At 34.9% G+C, this 18,295-nt stretch overlaps 1 protein-coding gene across 4 annotated transcripts in view; it reads right to left on the bottom strand.

Moving 5' to 3' along the window:
• The window catches only part of RABGAP1L (RAB GTPase activating protein 1 like), a 762,700-nt gene that overhangs the window by 612,575 nt on the left and 131,830 nt on the right, over window positions 1-18,295 (bottom strand). For all 4 annotated transcript variants that reach the window (XM_025877662.2, XM_073900045.1, XM_073900044.1 and 1 more), the window contains one exon: window positions 14,911-15,077. In XM_025877662.2, the coding sequence (XP_025733447.1) occupies window positions 14,911-15,077 (167 nt within the window). The remainder of the gene's footprint in view (window positions 1-14,910; window positions 15,078-18,295) is intronic.

Genomic DNA, 18,295 nt, shown 5'->3' with positions numbered 1-18,295 from the left:
GAACAAGTAGTATTCTAAGAGTAATACCACAGTCGTAAATACCAGAATATTATCTGGACCTAAAGAACAGTGCGTGTATGAAATAAGCAAAATTTTATTATTAAATATCAATGACATTGTTACTTCCCATCATATCCAAGTAGCTCTGTCACTTTACCCTTTAGGTGATGATAAGCCTTTTGTTTTTATTTGTTAAATTTCAATGTACTCAAAGAACACCAATCTTTAAATAAGTGTTATTCTTCACTCATAGGCCACTTGGTAGTGCTTTGTTGAAGATTAATTGACCATACAGTTGTGGGTCCAATTTTGGGTTCTCTGTTCTGTTCCATTGATCTATGTATCTGTTTTTGTGCCAGTACCATGCTGTCTTGATGACTACAGCTTTGTACTATAACTTGCAATCTCGAATCATGATGCTTCCAGCTTTGTTTTTCTTTTCCAAGACTGATTTGCCTATTTGGGGTCTTTTGTGGTTCCATACAAATTTTAGGATTGTTTGTTCTAGTTCTGTGACAAATGCTCGTGGTATTTTGATAGGGATTGCATTAAATGTGTAGATCGCAATAAAGCCAATTAGATGTTCAAATTTTACTCTGTTGAATTTTGTTTTTTAACAAGTTATGAGTATAAGTTCTATTTTGGGGTATTTTAAAACTGTCATTTAAAAATCATTTTGAATTAACATGATAAGCACATGGAATCTGAAGCAACAGAATGTTCCAAAATTCTAATTTTGCTTTCTGCTGTTTTGGAAGTCCTTCTATATGTTAAAAAAGAAGAAGAAGAAGAAAAATATCAGATGATGCATAATTTCCCTTTTAATTGAAATATAACTGACATATAATATCGTATAAGGTATATAATGGGTTGATTTGATACATTTATATACTGCAATATGATTACCATTGTAACATTAGCTAACACCTCTATCTTGTCACATAGTTATCATTTCTTTTTTGTGGCAAGAACAAAAGATCTAGTGTCTTAGCAACTTTAAAGTCCGTAATAAAGTACTGTTGATTACAATCAGTAGCCTGTGCATTAGATCTCCAGGACTTTTTTATCTACTAGTTACAAGTTTGTACATAATGTTTAACTATACCATTTCTGCCCAAAAAAACTAGTTTGCTTTGAAATTTATCTACTATGTCATTCTTCTAAATGTTGGCAATAATAAGTGTTCAAGAAGATAGCAGGAAGGAAAGAATGAAGGGGGAGAAATTGGAGGGGGAGACGAACCACGAGAGACTATGGACTCTGAGAAACAAACTGAGGGTTCTACAGGGGAGGGTGGTGGGCTGATGGGTTAGCCTGGTGATGGGTATTAAAGAGGGCACGTACTGCATGGAGCACTGGGTGTTATGCACAAACAATGAATCATGGAACACTACATCAAAAACTAATGATGTAATGTATGGTGATTAATATACATAAAAAAAAAAGTGTTCAGCACCCCATATTTTGATGAGGTGCTCATTCAGCAGTATCACTAGGTGTAGCTTCCAAATCCAGGAAAAATAGATTGAATTTTCTCAAAACTCTAATTTTAGGGACACCTGGGTGGCTCAGTGGGTTAAGTGTCTGCCTTCAGCTCAGGTCATGATCCTGGGGTCCTGGAATAAGGAAGATGTAAGATATATATATATATATATGTATGTATATATATATATATATGGTAGAATATTACTCAGCCATCAAAAAGAATGAAATCTTGCCATTAGTAAGGCTTCCAGTCAACAGGAGGCTGTTAACAGTTAAGTTTTGAGGAAGCCAAAAGTTAAACATGGAATTTCATTGCATGAGGGGTAAGCACACTTAACTCCCACACTGTTCAAGGGTCAACTGTGTAAGATAAAGTAAAATGTATCCTAATACTTTGGATCTATACCCAGCATCTCTTTTGTCCCCAGTTGCACAAGGGTTGTGATTACATTTTTGTCTCCCATTCAACCCTCAGTCAACTGCAGTCAGAATTCTGCCCCACTATTCCTCTGAAACTGTCCAAGTCTAGAATCTAAGATCATTGTCTCTTATTTACCCATCAACTCCCTAGTTAACCCCCCTGCAGTAACTGATGCTGCAGGCATTCTCTCCTCCTGGAAACAATTTCCTTCCTTGCCTTCCTTGGCCTCATGCTCTTGTGATTTCATCCCTGTATCTGCGCTTAGATTTACTTGGCTCAATCCTCTTCTACCAGTCTTTCAAATGTCTATTTCCCAAGTGCTCCACTCCTCATTCAACACTTGGGATCTAGATGATTTCATCTACTCCTATTCACAATTCCCAAGTATTAACCACTTTTAAAATCTTTATTTCCCAAGGTCAGAATACAAACTGCCTACTAACCTGGGAGCCCCACAGAACCATTAAATTCAGCCAGCATATCTGAAACTCCACTGACTTTCCTCAAGAGTCTTTAAAACTTTTCTCCCAACCACCCAGTCACTTAGAAGTAATCCTAGCCTAGGGCACCTAGGTGGCTCAGTGGGTTAAGCACCCAACTCTTGATTTTGGCTCGGGTCATGATCTTGGGGTGGTGAGACTGAGTCCCATATGGGGCTCCAAGCTCAGTGTGGAGTCTGCTTGCGATTCTCTCTCCCTTCCCCACCTCACATACACGCTCACCAGCTCTCTTTATCTCAATAAATAATAAAATCTTTTAAAAAAAGAGCCTCCTTCTTTTCCCTCAGCTTCACATCAAATCAAACACCAAATCTTACTGTCTTTATTAATGCCTCTCTAATTCCTCTGTTCTACAATCCCCACTACCACTGCCTACTCACTTCGTATCTACTGCCTCCAGTATCAACATCCTTTTCACTGTTGTCAGAGTGACCTTCCTGAATTACAAATCTAGGGTCATTCACAGCTTTTAAAATCCTCCCAACCTGAGGAAAGGCTCTAAATAACTAAGCATGGTAATGACTACCTATTTAGAGTAATTATCCATCATGTGCATTGATGCTTCAGCAATATCTAATTTTTCTACATATCTTGAGCATACCACCTTGCATCAGTTTTAAGAATTTACTCAACTGTTTTCTCTGAATGAAATGCCCTTCTCTGCTTTGTGATACCTTCAAAAGCCTAAACTTCCTTACCACAGTTATTCATTTACTGATTGATTGATTGATTGATTCACTTACTTTAGGCTGAAAGGACTCCCCCCAAAGAGAATACAGACTAGAAGAAATCAAGTAGTCAATTAGCATTAATAATAACAATAGCTAATAATTAAGGATTTGCCAGATGACAAGCACTATTCTAAAGAGCTTTACATGAATTCTTATTTATTCATCATAAGAATTACGATACTGTGATATAATAAGACATGTATTTTTGGTCTTCATCCTGACTCCTGAAAAAATTCCATGGCTATAAAGGTAAAAGAAACATCTTTTGTTGTAATATTTGGTTTTTGTCATATGAAAAGAGCCCAGATGTCCATCGACAGATGGATGAAGAAAATGTGGGGTGTGTGTGTGTATTTATATATAAAACAGAATACTACTGAGCCATCAAAAAGAATGAAATCTTGCTATTTGCAATGATGTGGATGGAACTAGAGGGTATTATGCTAAGCGAAATAAGTCAGTCAGAGAAAGACAAATAGCACATGATTTCACTCATATGTGGAATTTAGGAAACAAAACAGATGAACATAGGGGAAGGGAAGGAAAAATAAAATAAGATGACAATTGAGAGGGAGACGAACCATAAGAGATGCTGAACTCTAGGAAACAAACAGTTGCTGGAGGGGAGGTGGGGGGGAAGGGATAAATGGGTGATGGGCATTAAAGAGGGCACTTAATGTAATGAGCACTGGGTGTTAATGCAATTGGTGAATCACTAAATTCTACCTGTGAAATTAGTAAAAAAAATTTTTTTTTAATATTTGGTTTTTGTTCCCATTTTCTGTAATAGCTCCAGAGCAATAAAGGTAAAAGGAGCATCTTTTCCTAACATGCCCCTTTCAACCACACTGGAGTTTGTGTTAATGAGGTGACTTTGGAAAGCCCCTAAAGACTAGGGGGAGGAAAGGGCTGGATATGCTCAACAGTGTGATTAGAGGGTCACAACTTTCAAATCCACTCCCCAACCTCCAAGGAGGAGAAAGGGGCCGATCAGTGAGTTAATCACTAATGGTCAATGATTTAATCAATCATGCCTATATAACAGAGCCTCCATAAAAATCCATTAATAAAGGGATTCCGAAAGTTTCTGGATTGGTGAACACAGGGAGATGCTGGGAGGGTGGTGTGCCTGGAGAGGGCATGAAATCTCCACAATCCATAGCCCTTCCCCCATACCTTGTCTTATGCATCTCTTCCATCTGGCTGTTCCTGAGTTATATTCTTTTATAATAAAATAATGTAAGTAAACTGTTTTCTTGAGTTCTGCAAGCCATTCTAGCAAATTATCAAATCTGAGGAGGGGGTCGTGGGAACCTCCAATTTATAGCCACTTAGTCAAAAGCAAATGTGTCAAACTGGACTTACAACTGGTGTTTGAAGTTGGGGGTAGGGGGACTGAGTCCTTAACCTGTGGGGTCTGTGCTAACTCCAGGTAGTGTCATAACTGAATTTTAGGACATCCAGTTGGTATCCAGAGTTGGATGATTGATATGGGAAAACACCCACCCATCTGTTTTAAGAAGTGAAGTGGTGTGAATCATAGTAAAGGAAAAGAAAGTTTTCTTTTAACAACTCTCTGAGGTGGTATAATAAAACTCCACATTTCAGAGACAAGGAGTATCTTGCCTAAGGTAAAACATCTAGGAAATGGTAAGCTGAGATACAACCCCAGGAAGACTACGTTCAGTCCAATGTGTGATTGATGAACATGACTTCTACATTTTGCATATACTTCTACAGTTGGAAGGATTACCTAGTGGTATAATATTTTTACCACTACATTCTTACTCCTTCAAGACAGAGAACGTATGTTATTCATTCATGTATCCCCAATACCTAGCATAATGCCTATCACGTTGTAGCACTAAATAAATGTTTAATAAACTAAACTAAGCACTGAAAATCATTTTTAAAATGAGTACTGTTATTTCAGAAAAACTATAAAATAAGCTATACAGGCCTTTGGCCCTCTTTCTTCAATTTGCTAACACTTCACACATCACGCAGGAATGCCCTCTTGATTTCTTAATCTTGTCCTCTAATGAAATCTAGCCTAAGGAAAGAGTCTCATTAAACTCATCAATAGTGAAGATAATATGACTGGTAAAAGTTATTAGGGTCTATTTCCTGGGGATACCAGCATTTTAACAGGTAGCAAAGCTTTAAAGCAGTGGAATAGCATCAAATAATAAAATAACAGTTGTTCATTAGTATTAGAAAGGCTTTTGGAGGAGGCATCTTTTAGGCAAGCAGTTTCCAAATGATTCCATATAAGCAGCATGTTCTTTCCAGATCAGCATCATACATCATTTCAGCAGCTAAGAGTCTGTTTTCTTCGAGGGGTAAAGTGCACTGCCCATTTTTCAAATGTTATAAGTCCTTAGATCTTATTTCTAAGCTCTTCACATATAATACTAATGTAATTAGTGATGTCAACAGTCAAAGATGTTGCAAGTAAAGAAGACAAGTTGAAGTGAAATATAACAAAAATTACTAGGACTCATACAGAAAAGTTTTCACAGGAAAAAAAATCCCAATTTTTGTGTTATGACTAGCATATTTTCCCTTTCTCATAATCATTTCACAAGGATAAGTTTTAGAGCCAAACTTCTTAGGTTTAATTCCTCATCTACCAACTAATAACCTTCCTGTGCCAAATGCTTATTTGAAAAATGACAATAATGGCACCTACACCTCAATGGTTGTACTGAGGATTACATACGTTAATCCTTTTAAAATGCTTAGAACAGCATACCGCATGTAGTAATATAGCTGCTATCACCACTACTGCTTATAGTAATAGTCATGGAAGTTGTTACTTCCAACAAGAATGGAGAGATCTCATTTAATATATGGAGAACTGAGTAGACTTGACAGAAAGCCCTTTCATAGTACTTAACATAATTGACATTTATAAAATACTCTACTCAACAACTGCAGAATACACATTCCTTACAAGTACTCTTGGAACATTTACCAAGATGGACCATATACTAAGTCATAAAGTAAGTTTAAACAACTTAAAAGGATTCAAATGACACAGACTATGTTCTCTGAACAAAATGAGACAAAATTAGAATCAGTAGCAGAAAGATACCTGGAAAAATCACAAATATTTGGAAATTAAACAGTACACTTCTAAACAACCCATAAATCACAAAAGAAATAATACAGGATGTGGACTATTTCAAATCAAATGAACATACAAAATACCAAGTCTTATGGGTGCAGCTAAAGCAGTAGTTACAGGTGAAGTTAAAACCAATGAAAAGTCATCAGAGAAAAAAAAAAATTTTTTTTTAAGATTTTATTTATTTATTTGACAGAAGACACAGCAAGAGAGGGAACACAAGCAGGGGGGTGGGAGAGGGAGAAGCAGGCTTCCCACTGAGCAGGGAACCTGATGCGGGGCTCGATCCCAGGACCCCAGGATCATAACCTGAGCCAAAGGCAGACGCCCAATGACTGAGCCACCCAGGCGCCCCAGAAAAAAATTAATCAGTGATCTAATCCTCACATGAAGAAACTAGAAAAAGAAAAACAAGTTAAAGCCAAAGCAGGAGGGGGAAAAAAAAGAAATGACAAAGAAAACAAAAGGAATCAACAGAAAACAGAAAAACAACAGGGATTTTTTGATTTTTTGAAAGAAGAATGTCAATAAAATTATTAAACCTCCAGCTAGGCTAATTTAAAAAAGAAAAGAGATTACATAAATTACCAATATCAGAAATAAAGGCAGATCGTACAAATCCTAAAGACATTAAGAAGAAAATAAGACAATATTTTAAGCAATAAATATCCTTGATTAAACTGAAAATTTCTTGAAAGATACAAATCACCAACAACTCAAGAAGAAATAAAATAATAGTAAACAGAACTGGTTACCAGTAAACCAGTAACTAAAAGCCTTCCCACAAAGTAAACTATAGGCCCATATGGTTTCACTGGTGAATTCTATCCAACATTTAAGGAAAAAAATAGTATAATCTTAAATTCTTCAAGCAAATAGAAAATACAAATCTCAACTCATTTTGTGAGAACATTACACCAATACTAGAACCTGACAAAGACATTACAAGAAAACTACAGACCAATATTCCTCATGAAAATAGACATAAAAATCATTAACAAAATACTACTAATTCAAATCTATATATATAAATCTTATATATTTTATCTATATAATTCAAATCTTATATATAAAAAGATTATCATGACTAATACATAAAAAGAATACCATCATTGTATTAGGATAAGTGGGGCTCATCCCAAAGAATGCAAATAGTTTAACATTCCAAAAACCAGTCATTCAGCATAGTAATGGAGAAAAAAAGGAACAACTTCAATATATACACACAAAAAAATATTTCATAAAACTTAACACTGCTCATGGGGGAAAAACACTCAGCAAGGCAAGAAAAAGAAATGAGAGCATTCGGATTGGAAAAGAAAGATATAAATTGTCTTTATACATTGATGACATTATAGTGTATATGAAAAACACTCAAGGATTTATAAAAACAAATGAACTTAGCAAATTTGCAGGAAATAAGGTCAATATACAAAAAGCAAATATTTATATTCTAGCAATGAACAATCAAAAATTTAAATTTTACAAAATACATCTTTAGTCACATAAAAATATTAAATACTTGGAGATAAATGTAACAAAATATGAATAAAACCTGTATACTAAAAGTGACATAACATTGCTGAGAGGAATTAAAGAAAAGCTATATAAGCTTGTGATATGCCATGTCCACTGATTGGAAGACTTGATATTGGGGTTTTTTTTAAGTTTTTATTTTTAATCACCTGGTACTCATCATGACAACTGCACTCCTTAATCCCCAACATATATTTCACCCATCTCCTCACCCACCCTCCCTCCGGAAACCATCAATTTGCTCTCTAGAATTAAGAGTCTGCTTCTTGTTTGTCTGTCTCTCTCTCTCCTTTCTCTTTGTTCATTTGTTATGTTTCTTAAATTCCACATGTAAGTGAAATCATATGGTATTTTTCTTTGACTTATTTCACTTAGCATTATACTCTCTAGCTTCATCCATGTTGTTGCAAATGGCAAGATTTCATTCTATTTTATGGCTGAATAATATTCCATTGTATACATACCACCTCTTCTTTATCCATTCCTTAATTGATGGACACTTGGGCTGCTTCCATATCTTGGTTATTGCAAATAATCCTGCTAAAAACAACGGGGTGCATGTATCCCCTTGAATTACTGTTTTTGTATTCTTTGGGTAAATACCCAGTAGTGTGATTGCTGGATCATAGGGTAGTTCTATTTTTAACTTTCTGAAGAACCTCAATACTGTTTTCCACAGTGGCTGTGCCAATTTGGATTCCTACCAACAGTGTAACAGGGTTCCTTCTTCACATCCTTGTCAACACCTGTTTCTTGTGTTGTTGATTTTAACCATTCTGACAGGTGTAAGGTGATATCTCATTGTAGTATGGATTTGCATTTCATTGATGATAAATGATGATAAGCATCTTTTATGTGTATGTTGACCATCTGTATGTCTTCTTTGGAAAAATGTTCATGTCTTCTGCATTTTTAAATTGGATTATTTTTGGGGGGTGAGTTGTATCAGTTCTTTACATATTTTGGATACTAACCCTTTATCAGATATGTCTTTGCAAATATCTTCTTTCATTCCATAGGTTGCCTTTTAGTTTCACTGACTGTTTCCTTTGCTGTGCAGAAGCTTTTTATTTTGATGCAGTCCCAATAGTTTACTTTTGCTTTTGTTTCCTTTGCCTCAGGGACCTATCTAGAAAAAAGTTGCTACAGCCGATGTCAGAGACATTACTGCCTATGTTTTCTTCTCGGATTTTTATGGTTTCAGGTCTTTAATGTATTTTGAATTTATTTTTCTGTATGGTGTGAGAAAGTGGTCCAGTTTCATTCTTTTGCATTTTGCTGTCCAGTTTTCCCAACATCATTTGTTGAAAAGATGGTGTTTTTCCCATTGGATATTCTTTCTGCTTTGTCAAAGATTAACTGACCTGTAATTTGGGTCCATTTCTGAGTTCTCTATCCTGTTCCACTGATCTATTTGTCTGTTTTTGTGCCAGTACCATACTCTCTTGATCACTACAGTTTTGTAATATAACTTGAAGTCTAGAATTTGATGCCTCCAGCTTTGCTTTTCTTTTTCAAGACTGATTTGCCTATATGGGGTCTTTTGTGGTTCCATACAAATTTTAGGATTGTTTGTTCTAGTTCTGTAACAAATGCTGGTGGTATTTTGATAGGGATTGCATTAGATATGTAGACTTCTTTGGATAATACAGACATTTTAACTATTCTTCCGATTCCTGAGCATGGAATGCCTTTCCTTTTCTTTATGTCATCTTCAATTTCTTTCATCTATAGTTTGCAGAGTACAGGTCTTTCACCGCTTTGATTAGGCTTACTCCTAGGTAACTTACGATTTTTAGTGCAACTTGTAAATGGGATTGTTTTAATTTCTCTTTCTGCCGCTTCATTATTGGTGTATAGAAATGCAAGAGATTTCTGTACATTGATTTTGTATCCTGTGACTTTACCAAATTCATTTATCAGTTTTAGCAGTTTTTTGGTGGAGTCTTTCATGTTTTCTATAAAGGGTATCATATCATCTGCAAATAGTGAAAATTTTACTTCTTCCTTACTGATTTGGATGCCTTTTTTTTTTATGTTATGTTAATCACCATACATTACATCATTAGTTTTTGATGTGATGTTCCACGATTCATTGTTTGCATATAACACCCAGTGCTCCATGCAGAACGTGCCCTCTTTAATACCCATCACCAGGCTAACCCATCCCCCCAACCCCCTCCCCTCTAGAACCCTCAGTTTGTTTCTCAGAGTCCATAGTCTCTCATGGTTTGTCTCCCCCTCCGATTCTCCCCCTTCATTTTTCCCTTCCTACAACCTTTTTTTTTTTTTTAAACATATAATGTATTATTTGTTTCAGAAGTACAGGTCTTTCTTGTCTGATTGCTGTGGCTAGGACTTCAATACTATGTTGAATAAAAGCATTGAGAGTGGACATCCTTGTCTTGTTCCTGACCTTAGGGGAAAGACTGTTTTTCCCCATTAAGGATATTAGCTGTGGGCTTTTCATATATGGGAAAGGCTCGATACTGTTACTATATCAGGTCTTTCCAAAGTGATATACAGATATAAGGCAATCCCAATCAAAATTGGGGCAGACGTTTTTCTACAAACTGACAAACTAATGTTAAAATTCCGATGAAAATGAAAAAAAAATGTGAAAGAGACAAAACAACTTTGAAAAACATCAGAAATCTTACAACACCAGACTTTAAAATTTACTAAAAAGTTATAGTGGTCAAGACTGTGTGGTATTGGTATAAAAACAGACCTAAAGATCAATGGAACAGGATATTGACTCCAGGAAACAGACCTACAAATCAATGGTCAATTAATTTGGGGCAAAGGTTAACAGCTAATTCAGTAGATAAAAGACAAGTCTTCTCAACAAATGATGACAGAACAACTGGATATCCACATGAGAAAGATGTGGGAAGAGGACCTCAGCTTTACTTCATACCATATATAAAAATTAACTCAAAATGGATCATAGGCTTAAAACTATAAAACTCTAGAAGAAAACCTGAGAGCATCTTCACAACCTTAAGGCAAAGATTTCCTAGATGTGACACAAAAAGCACAAATAATAAAACAAAATATTGGTAAATATAGCCATCAAAATTAAAAACCTCAGCTCTTCAAAAGGCATTGTTAAGTAAAAAGGCAAACCACTGTTGGGGGAGGGAATATTTAGAATAAATGTATCTGACAAAAGACATATTCAGAATATATAAAGAACTCTCTAACTCAGTAAGACAAAATATGGACAAAAAATCTGAATATTTCATAATGAAGATATATAAATGAACAATAAGCACAAGAAGCTCAAAATCATTATGTGAAATGCAAATTAACACTGCAATGAGTTACATCTACACAACCAGAAGAAGAGCCAAAATTTAAAAGACTAATAATACTAAGTGTTGGCAAGGACAAGGAGAAATTGGAACACATAAATTGCCAAAGTGAAATAAAGTGATCAAGCACCTCAGAGAACAGTTTGGCTGTTTCTTACGAAGTATACACTTAACCATATGACACAGCAATTCCACTTCTAGTTATCTATCCACGATAAATGAAAACCTATGTCCACATAAAGACATGTACATAGCAGCTTTAACCATACTAGTCAAAAACTGGAAACAAGTCAAATTCCCAAGAGATAAAGGGCTGAACAACTTCTGGTATATCCTTATAAAGGTCTATCATGTCACAATAAAAAGGAATGAGTTACTGACACACACAACATGGATGAATCTCAAAAACACTGTTCTATTAAAGAAGGCTTACACAAAAGAGTACATACTGTACAATTTCAGTTATATGAAACTCTAGAAAAGACAATTCTAATCTATAATGACAGAAAGAAGATTACTGCTTGTCTGAGGCAGAGCCTGGGGAGGAATGGCTGAGATGGCACAATGGAACTTTTAAGTGATGAAAATGTTGTCTATCTTAATTTTAATAGTGGTTATTCAAGTGTATAAGTTTGCCCAACTCATCAAAATATACAACTAAAATGGATGCATTGTATTGTGTGCTAATTATACCTCAATGAAGCTGATTTAGAAAAAACTCTTACCATGGACTACAAAGCTTCATGTGATCAGGGACCTAGGTTCCTCTCATCATTACCTACTGTTCTCCCCTCTTCTGTGCTCCCTAATCTTTCCAGCTCTCTGGGCATTTGCAGATACTCTTCCACACTTTAATTAAATTCTATTCCTCTCTCAGGCCTTAGGTCAAAGGGCTGTCTCTGGGGAATTTTCCCAAATCCCCTAGATTTGGTTCTCTTATTCCATGCTCTCTTCACTCCTGTGAGTGGAAAATGAAGTGAAAATGCTATTTGGCTCTGAATGAACATTAATTTGTGTAAGTCATACTTTCATACATCCCTTAGCCTACAGATAAACTCCTGCTATATTTGAGAGCAGGAAAACTGACGTTTAATTTGGGTAGAGGGAATCCCATCTGGCTTGTTATTATCCCCCTGGAATCTGATCTAATCCTGTTTGAGTAGAGGACTAGTTCTGAGGTTATTCAATAAATCCAGTCATCCCAGAATCCTTCATATTAGGAATGGTCTGGACCCAGAGTTTCCTAGGTAACCCTGAACTGCGTTAGATGCTCACCTAATTCCTTCTTTCTGCCAATGTTGTCTAGTCTAGACTAAGATCTCCAAATTATTATCAATAGCCACAAACCAACTCAGTCTCTGAAATATTGAAAGAAACTAGCTTAGTCTTACAGCAGCATAGTGTGACTTCCAGTAAGGAGTTATAGTTTCAGCTCTTGCAATAATTATCCATATAAATTTTAACAATTCATTTAACTTCTTTAGATTTTAATTTTTTTCCTTTTCATTATTTCTACTCAGGGCAGGTATGCCTTCAGTCTCCATAGCCTTCCACATTTTTTCTTGAACACAGATTATACCATTAAAGTTAGAAACTATCTTCTTCATATTTGATATTCATTTAAATCAGTCTCACAGTGCACTTGTGATGATCTCCAGATGTTGTATGCAAGTGCTGAATCACTACCCCGTACACCTGGAACTAACATTACACTGTATGTTTAGGAATTTAAGTAAAAACTTAAAAAAAAAACCATACCTGCATGGTCATAATATATAATTATCCATTTTATAAATCCCTGAATCTTGTTTGCAAATATTTTGTTTAGGAACCTACATCTGAGTTCATGTGAGAGAGCTTACTGTAGTTTTTCCATTTTGTAGTTTCTTTGTCAGGTTTTCAGGGCAATTTATTTTCTGGCCTGATAAAATGTGTTCAGACAGTATTCCTTCCTTCTCTATTCTCAGGGAAAGCCTGTGTAGCTTGTTGTGTGCATGTATGTTCACATTTTTGTGTGACCCCATGTGGGTGTTTGTGTGTGTATTTCCTAAGTGTGTAGGTGTTTGGAAGCATTCAGACTGAATTCACTTTGTAGGAAAAATTTTAATTGCATCTTCAACGTATTTTATACATATGGCAATTCAGATTTTCTATTTATTCCTATGTCCATCATTTTGATAAACTGTATTTTTAAGGATTTTGTCCATTTCATTTACATTTTCTAATATTGTGGCATAAAATTGTTCACAATAAAAAAATTAACAAAAAATAAATCAGTCTCACATTTAGTAGAGCTGAATATTATAAGTAAATCTGATTTAACCTTAATTCACATGAAATGACCTTGTACAGTATTTTTAATGTTTCATTACTTACTACTCAGTCACTCAACATCAGTAGTTTTTAAAACATGAAAATATATTTAATTATAAAAACCTACTCTAATATATATATTCTTGAAATGGATGTAAGTATATAAATCTTAGTACTCTTGTTTACCTTGCCATATATATGTGTGTGTGTGTGTATAGATATGCGAAAATACAGAGAGAGATAGATATGGGAAGAAGCTAACTTTTTATCAGGTCTCAAGGAGGAAGAATTGACATCATAATTTATTAATGGTCACTGGGAAGAATGATGACCACTTTCTATATCAAGCCTTTATTTGCTCTTACACAACTCTGAATAATCCTTCAGTTCAAAATGACAAGTGAATTCTTTGATAGAACAATTAAGCTACCAAAAAAGCAAAGAAAAGAAGGGAGGGAGGGAGGGAGGAAAATATTCCATAATAAAATATGAAAAGATACTCGAGGCTAATATTTTGAATACTGTTCATACAATCTTCATTAGAATATGCTACAAAAAAGGAAATAATCCAAATAGTAATAAAAGTGTGTCAAACCACCACTCTAATATTTTATAAAAGACAAAAAACAAAGTAATTTCAAAGTATGTAGTATATGAAGCCTAACTGAGCAACAACAAGTTTTTTTTATATGAAAATGGGTAAGCGGCTTCTTTATTTGTTCACTATGTGGATACTTGCTTTTACCACGTTACATTTCACATATTACAGTCTATGAAGCAGCAAGAATTATTAAATTTGGGAAATGGCAGTACTAAGTAGTATATAAGGGATTTCCATTATTCAAATGTAGCATTTTAGCCTCATTTCACAAAACAGACACTATTAGAATTCAAATTATTTTTCAGTGTTACCTTCTTCCTTCACTACAAAACAAAAATTATGTATTTTACCTACTATAACATTGCCTAATTTAGGGATGTCATAGAAACTCCACTTTTGTTTATTTAGTATTAAAATAATTTTATGATCTTACTGATAAGTCACACAGTGTACTCATATAATATTTTGGTAGAAATAACTATGACAATTAATCCCAGGTATTACTTGGAAATTTTTTTCATTATAACTTTATAAAGAAATGCTATTTCTGTGCCGTTTCTTTGGTTCTAAATAATTATATATAAAAGGATGTCATTTTATATATATAAAGCAATATTTCTATTAAATACATGGATACCTCACAAATACACAGTACAAGTTTCTAGTGAAAAAAGTACATAATTATTACACGAGCTGGGTTTTTATTTACATAACCTAGATGTAGATTTTTCAAATATTCTACTGTTTGATGTTATCACTTGATTATTTGAGAAATTTTTATCACTTTTTATCACTACTTAAGAAATTATCTTGGTGTTAAAAAAGAATAGAAAAAATATATACAGGTTATTATATGCAAAGAACAAAAGGTCCTACCTGTTTCAACCTCATGAAGAAAGTCTCTGTGAAAGTCTTTCTGCTGAAATACCAAAACCGCTCATTCGCAGGATACACACGTACTACCGTCTCCAGAAGAAAGCGCACGGGCTCCACCACCTCTGTGACGACCATATCCACCGCCACAGTCATGTACACTCGTTTATCTGCAGCAGAAATTTTCTGTATGTTATGCTGGCTTTATTATTACTTGATTATTCAAGAAAACAAAGTTTTTCCACTTATGAAAAAAATAAGGTTCCTTCCAATCATGTTACCTTATGTTTAACTTTAAATGTTGTATTGTCACTTTGATCAAGTAGGTAACCATGTTCTCCAAGTATGTTTCTCAATACTCATGATCTTATCTAAATCAATTGTCAAAATCTCCTCTGAAACCTTACTTTTTCTTTCCTCAAATCAGGTCCTTAGTATAAAAAATAAGGTAAAATTTTCAGAATCTCTGACAGTAGAACTATTTTTCAAAGTTCCCAGGAAGCCTCTAGAAATTCACAAGGATTTGCCCTTTCATCTTATAAAAAGAGATACAAGAAATTATTCACTTTGGTGAGTTGCACTGGAAGGACTGTCAAATCAGAGGAGACACTCAACCTTCACTATGTAAAATTTGTAGAGGAAAATGTTATTTAAATGAATATTTCAATGTTGCATGACTTAAGGGAAGTCCCTGGAGATCTGTCAGTGTCCTCATTGTCCCCTCATTATATGTTCAGGAAAATCACTAAGGCTCTGATGAAATAGTTCTGTACAGTTACAAATCTATATCAGAGCCCTGGAAAGGAGTTTTAGGCAATAGTATAGTGTTATCCGTCAAAATTTCAGTTATTATTTGAAATGTTTACTTGGCCATAGCCTTCCTTTAATATGAATCTACAATCTTTTAGGCTAGTGTCTCTTGGTTTTCTTTAATTTCACTATGATAGGTTGAAATATGAGTTTTATTTTATTTACCCTGCTTGAGATTCAGCACGTTCTTCTTTTTTCTTTCTCTCTTTTTTTTTCTTAAGTAGGCTCCATGTCCAACATGGGGACTGAACTCTTGACCCTGAGTATAAGAGTCTCACGCTCTACTGACTAAGCCAGCCAGGCACCCCCTCATTGGGTTTTTCAATCTGTGGTTTGGCTAATCCATATTGTCATTTCTTTGTTAGTTTTTGAAATATTTTTAAAATTTACTTTGTCCAGCATTTTTAGTTCTCAGTTAAAGTTCAAATAACCAAGCCCATCATTAGAAGAAAGCTTCAACAATGTTTTTAAAAAATATTATACAACATTTATACATATCAATTATACTTCTATTAATATCAAATTGAACAAAAAATTATTATCTTACTAAATAAATTCTACTGCCAATTCAAGAGAAACAAGGATTCTCTAGACACTGTACTTGCTCTAGCAGACCTTAAAGTCCAAGGGGAGTATTGTCAAAGTGTAAGAGACAATAACACAAAACACAAAATAGAGTACACAACTTGGTGGTATAGTGAAAAGATCCAAGACATTTCAACTCCAGAGCTTCAACTTCTGTAAAAAATCAAACCTGATTCATGAATCCTCTGAGTCATTTATAATTTCAAGGATATCATTTGGAAATTTTAGAAATCAGGTCAGTGTTTTTTGTGCCATATGAAATAATTTTAAATTTAAAATACATTATCTTGGGCGCCTGGGTGGTTCAGTTGGTTAAGCAACTGCCTTCAGCTCAGGTCATGATCCTGGAGTCCCGGGATCGAGTCCCACATCGGGCTCCCTGCTCAGCGGGGAGTCTGCTTCTCCCTCTGACCCTCCCCCCTCTCCTGCTCTCTCTCTCTCTCTCTCTCATTCTCTCTCTCAAATAAATAAATAAAATCTTTAAAAAAATAAAATACATTATCTTTTAGATAAGAATATTTTTTTAAGACTTACTTATTTGAGAGAGAGAGCACATGCATGCATGTGCACACACAAGGGGGAGGAGAGGCAAAGGGAGAAAATCCCAAGCATGCTCCCCCTGAGTTTGGAGCCTCACACAGGCTTGATCTCATAACGCATGAGATCATGACCTCAGCGGAAACCAAGAGTCGGTCGCCCAACTGACTGAGCCACCCAGGTGCCCCAAGAATATTATTTTAATATAGTATTATATAAAGTTTATTTTAATAGAAGAAATAAACTTTAAAATACATTATCCTTTAATAGAAGACCAAATAGGAGCGCCTGGGTGGCTCAGTTGTTTAAGTGTCTGCCTTCGGCTCAGGTCATGAGCTCAGGGGTCCTGGGATAGAGCCCTTCATTGGGCTTTCTGCTCAGCGGGGAGCCTGCTTCTCCCTCTCCCTCTGCCCTCCCCGCCCCTGTTCATGTGCTCTCTCAGTCTCTCTCTCTCTTCTTCCAAATAAATAAAATCTTTAAAAAAAAGAAAAAAATAGAAGACCAAATGTGTATTAAATACCAAAATTAAACTGAACTATGTGTTATATTAAAAATAGATTTAAAAAAATAGATAAAAACTGCTTTTATAACTTACTATTTGAAGTTCCCAATTTTTTTTTTAAAGATTCTATTTATTTATTTGAGAGAGAGAGAATGAGAGATAGCGAGCACGAGAGGGAAGAGGGTCAGAGGGAGAAGCAGACTCCCCGCTGAGCAGGGAGCCCGATGCAGGACTCAATCCTGGGACTCCAGGATCATGACCTGAGCCGAAGGCAGTTGCTTAACCAACTGAGCCACCCAGGCGCCCTGAAGTTCCCATATTTTATTCTTCAAAATTATCAACTGGTTTATTTTTTTTTACTTTCTGAATGATTATAAGACAGAAGTTTACAGGCTGGTCTTTACAAGCCTGTCTCCAGAATTTACAAACTGTTGGTGTAAAAATTATTTATTCCTAATACATGAAAGGCTATATAATCATTATTTTTCTCTCTTTTTAGCCCTCATTGAAATGGAGAAAACAAACAAAAAATTCATTAAAAATAATTCATTCAAAAAAAATAATTGTGAAATAGACAGATGTGTGATCAAATGCACATAATTTATGGAACTGGTAAATACTCTTGTTAAGGAAATTTAATAATTATCATTTAATGCTCATTAATATATTTCCATATCAGTATTCACTAATGCTCCTGTCTTTAACCAAAAATCTACTGTGGGTATAAAGTAACTAATATAAGATGAAAGATCAAACCAATTGATCCATTATTTTCTCAGTATAAATTATTGGTTGAATCACAGTAAAACATTTAGTATAACATAACTTTAGTTATAACTCATGAGGTAAAACTTTAAATTTTAGTTTAAGAACTGATGGCAGAGGGATAAAAAACACAATTGGCAGATATCTGGATAAAGTAGGAATAAAAATAAATACAATGGGATGAATGAT

Source organism: Callorhinus ursinus, unplaced genomic scaffold (assembly GCF_003265705.2).
Source record: "Callorhinus ursinus isolate GAN/ISIS: 27379988/994484 unplaced genomic scaffold, GSC_fseal_2.0 scaffold13, whole genome shotgun sequence".
Taxonomy (NCBI): domain Eukaryota; kingdom Metazoa; phylum Chordata; class Mammalia; order Carnivora; family Otariidae; genus Callorhinus; species Callorhinus ursinus.
The sequence above is the reverse complement of the archived record's forward strand: the minus strand, read 5'-3'. Positions and strand labels throughout refer to the sequence as shown.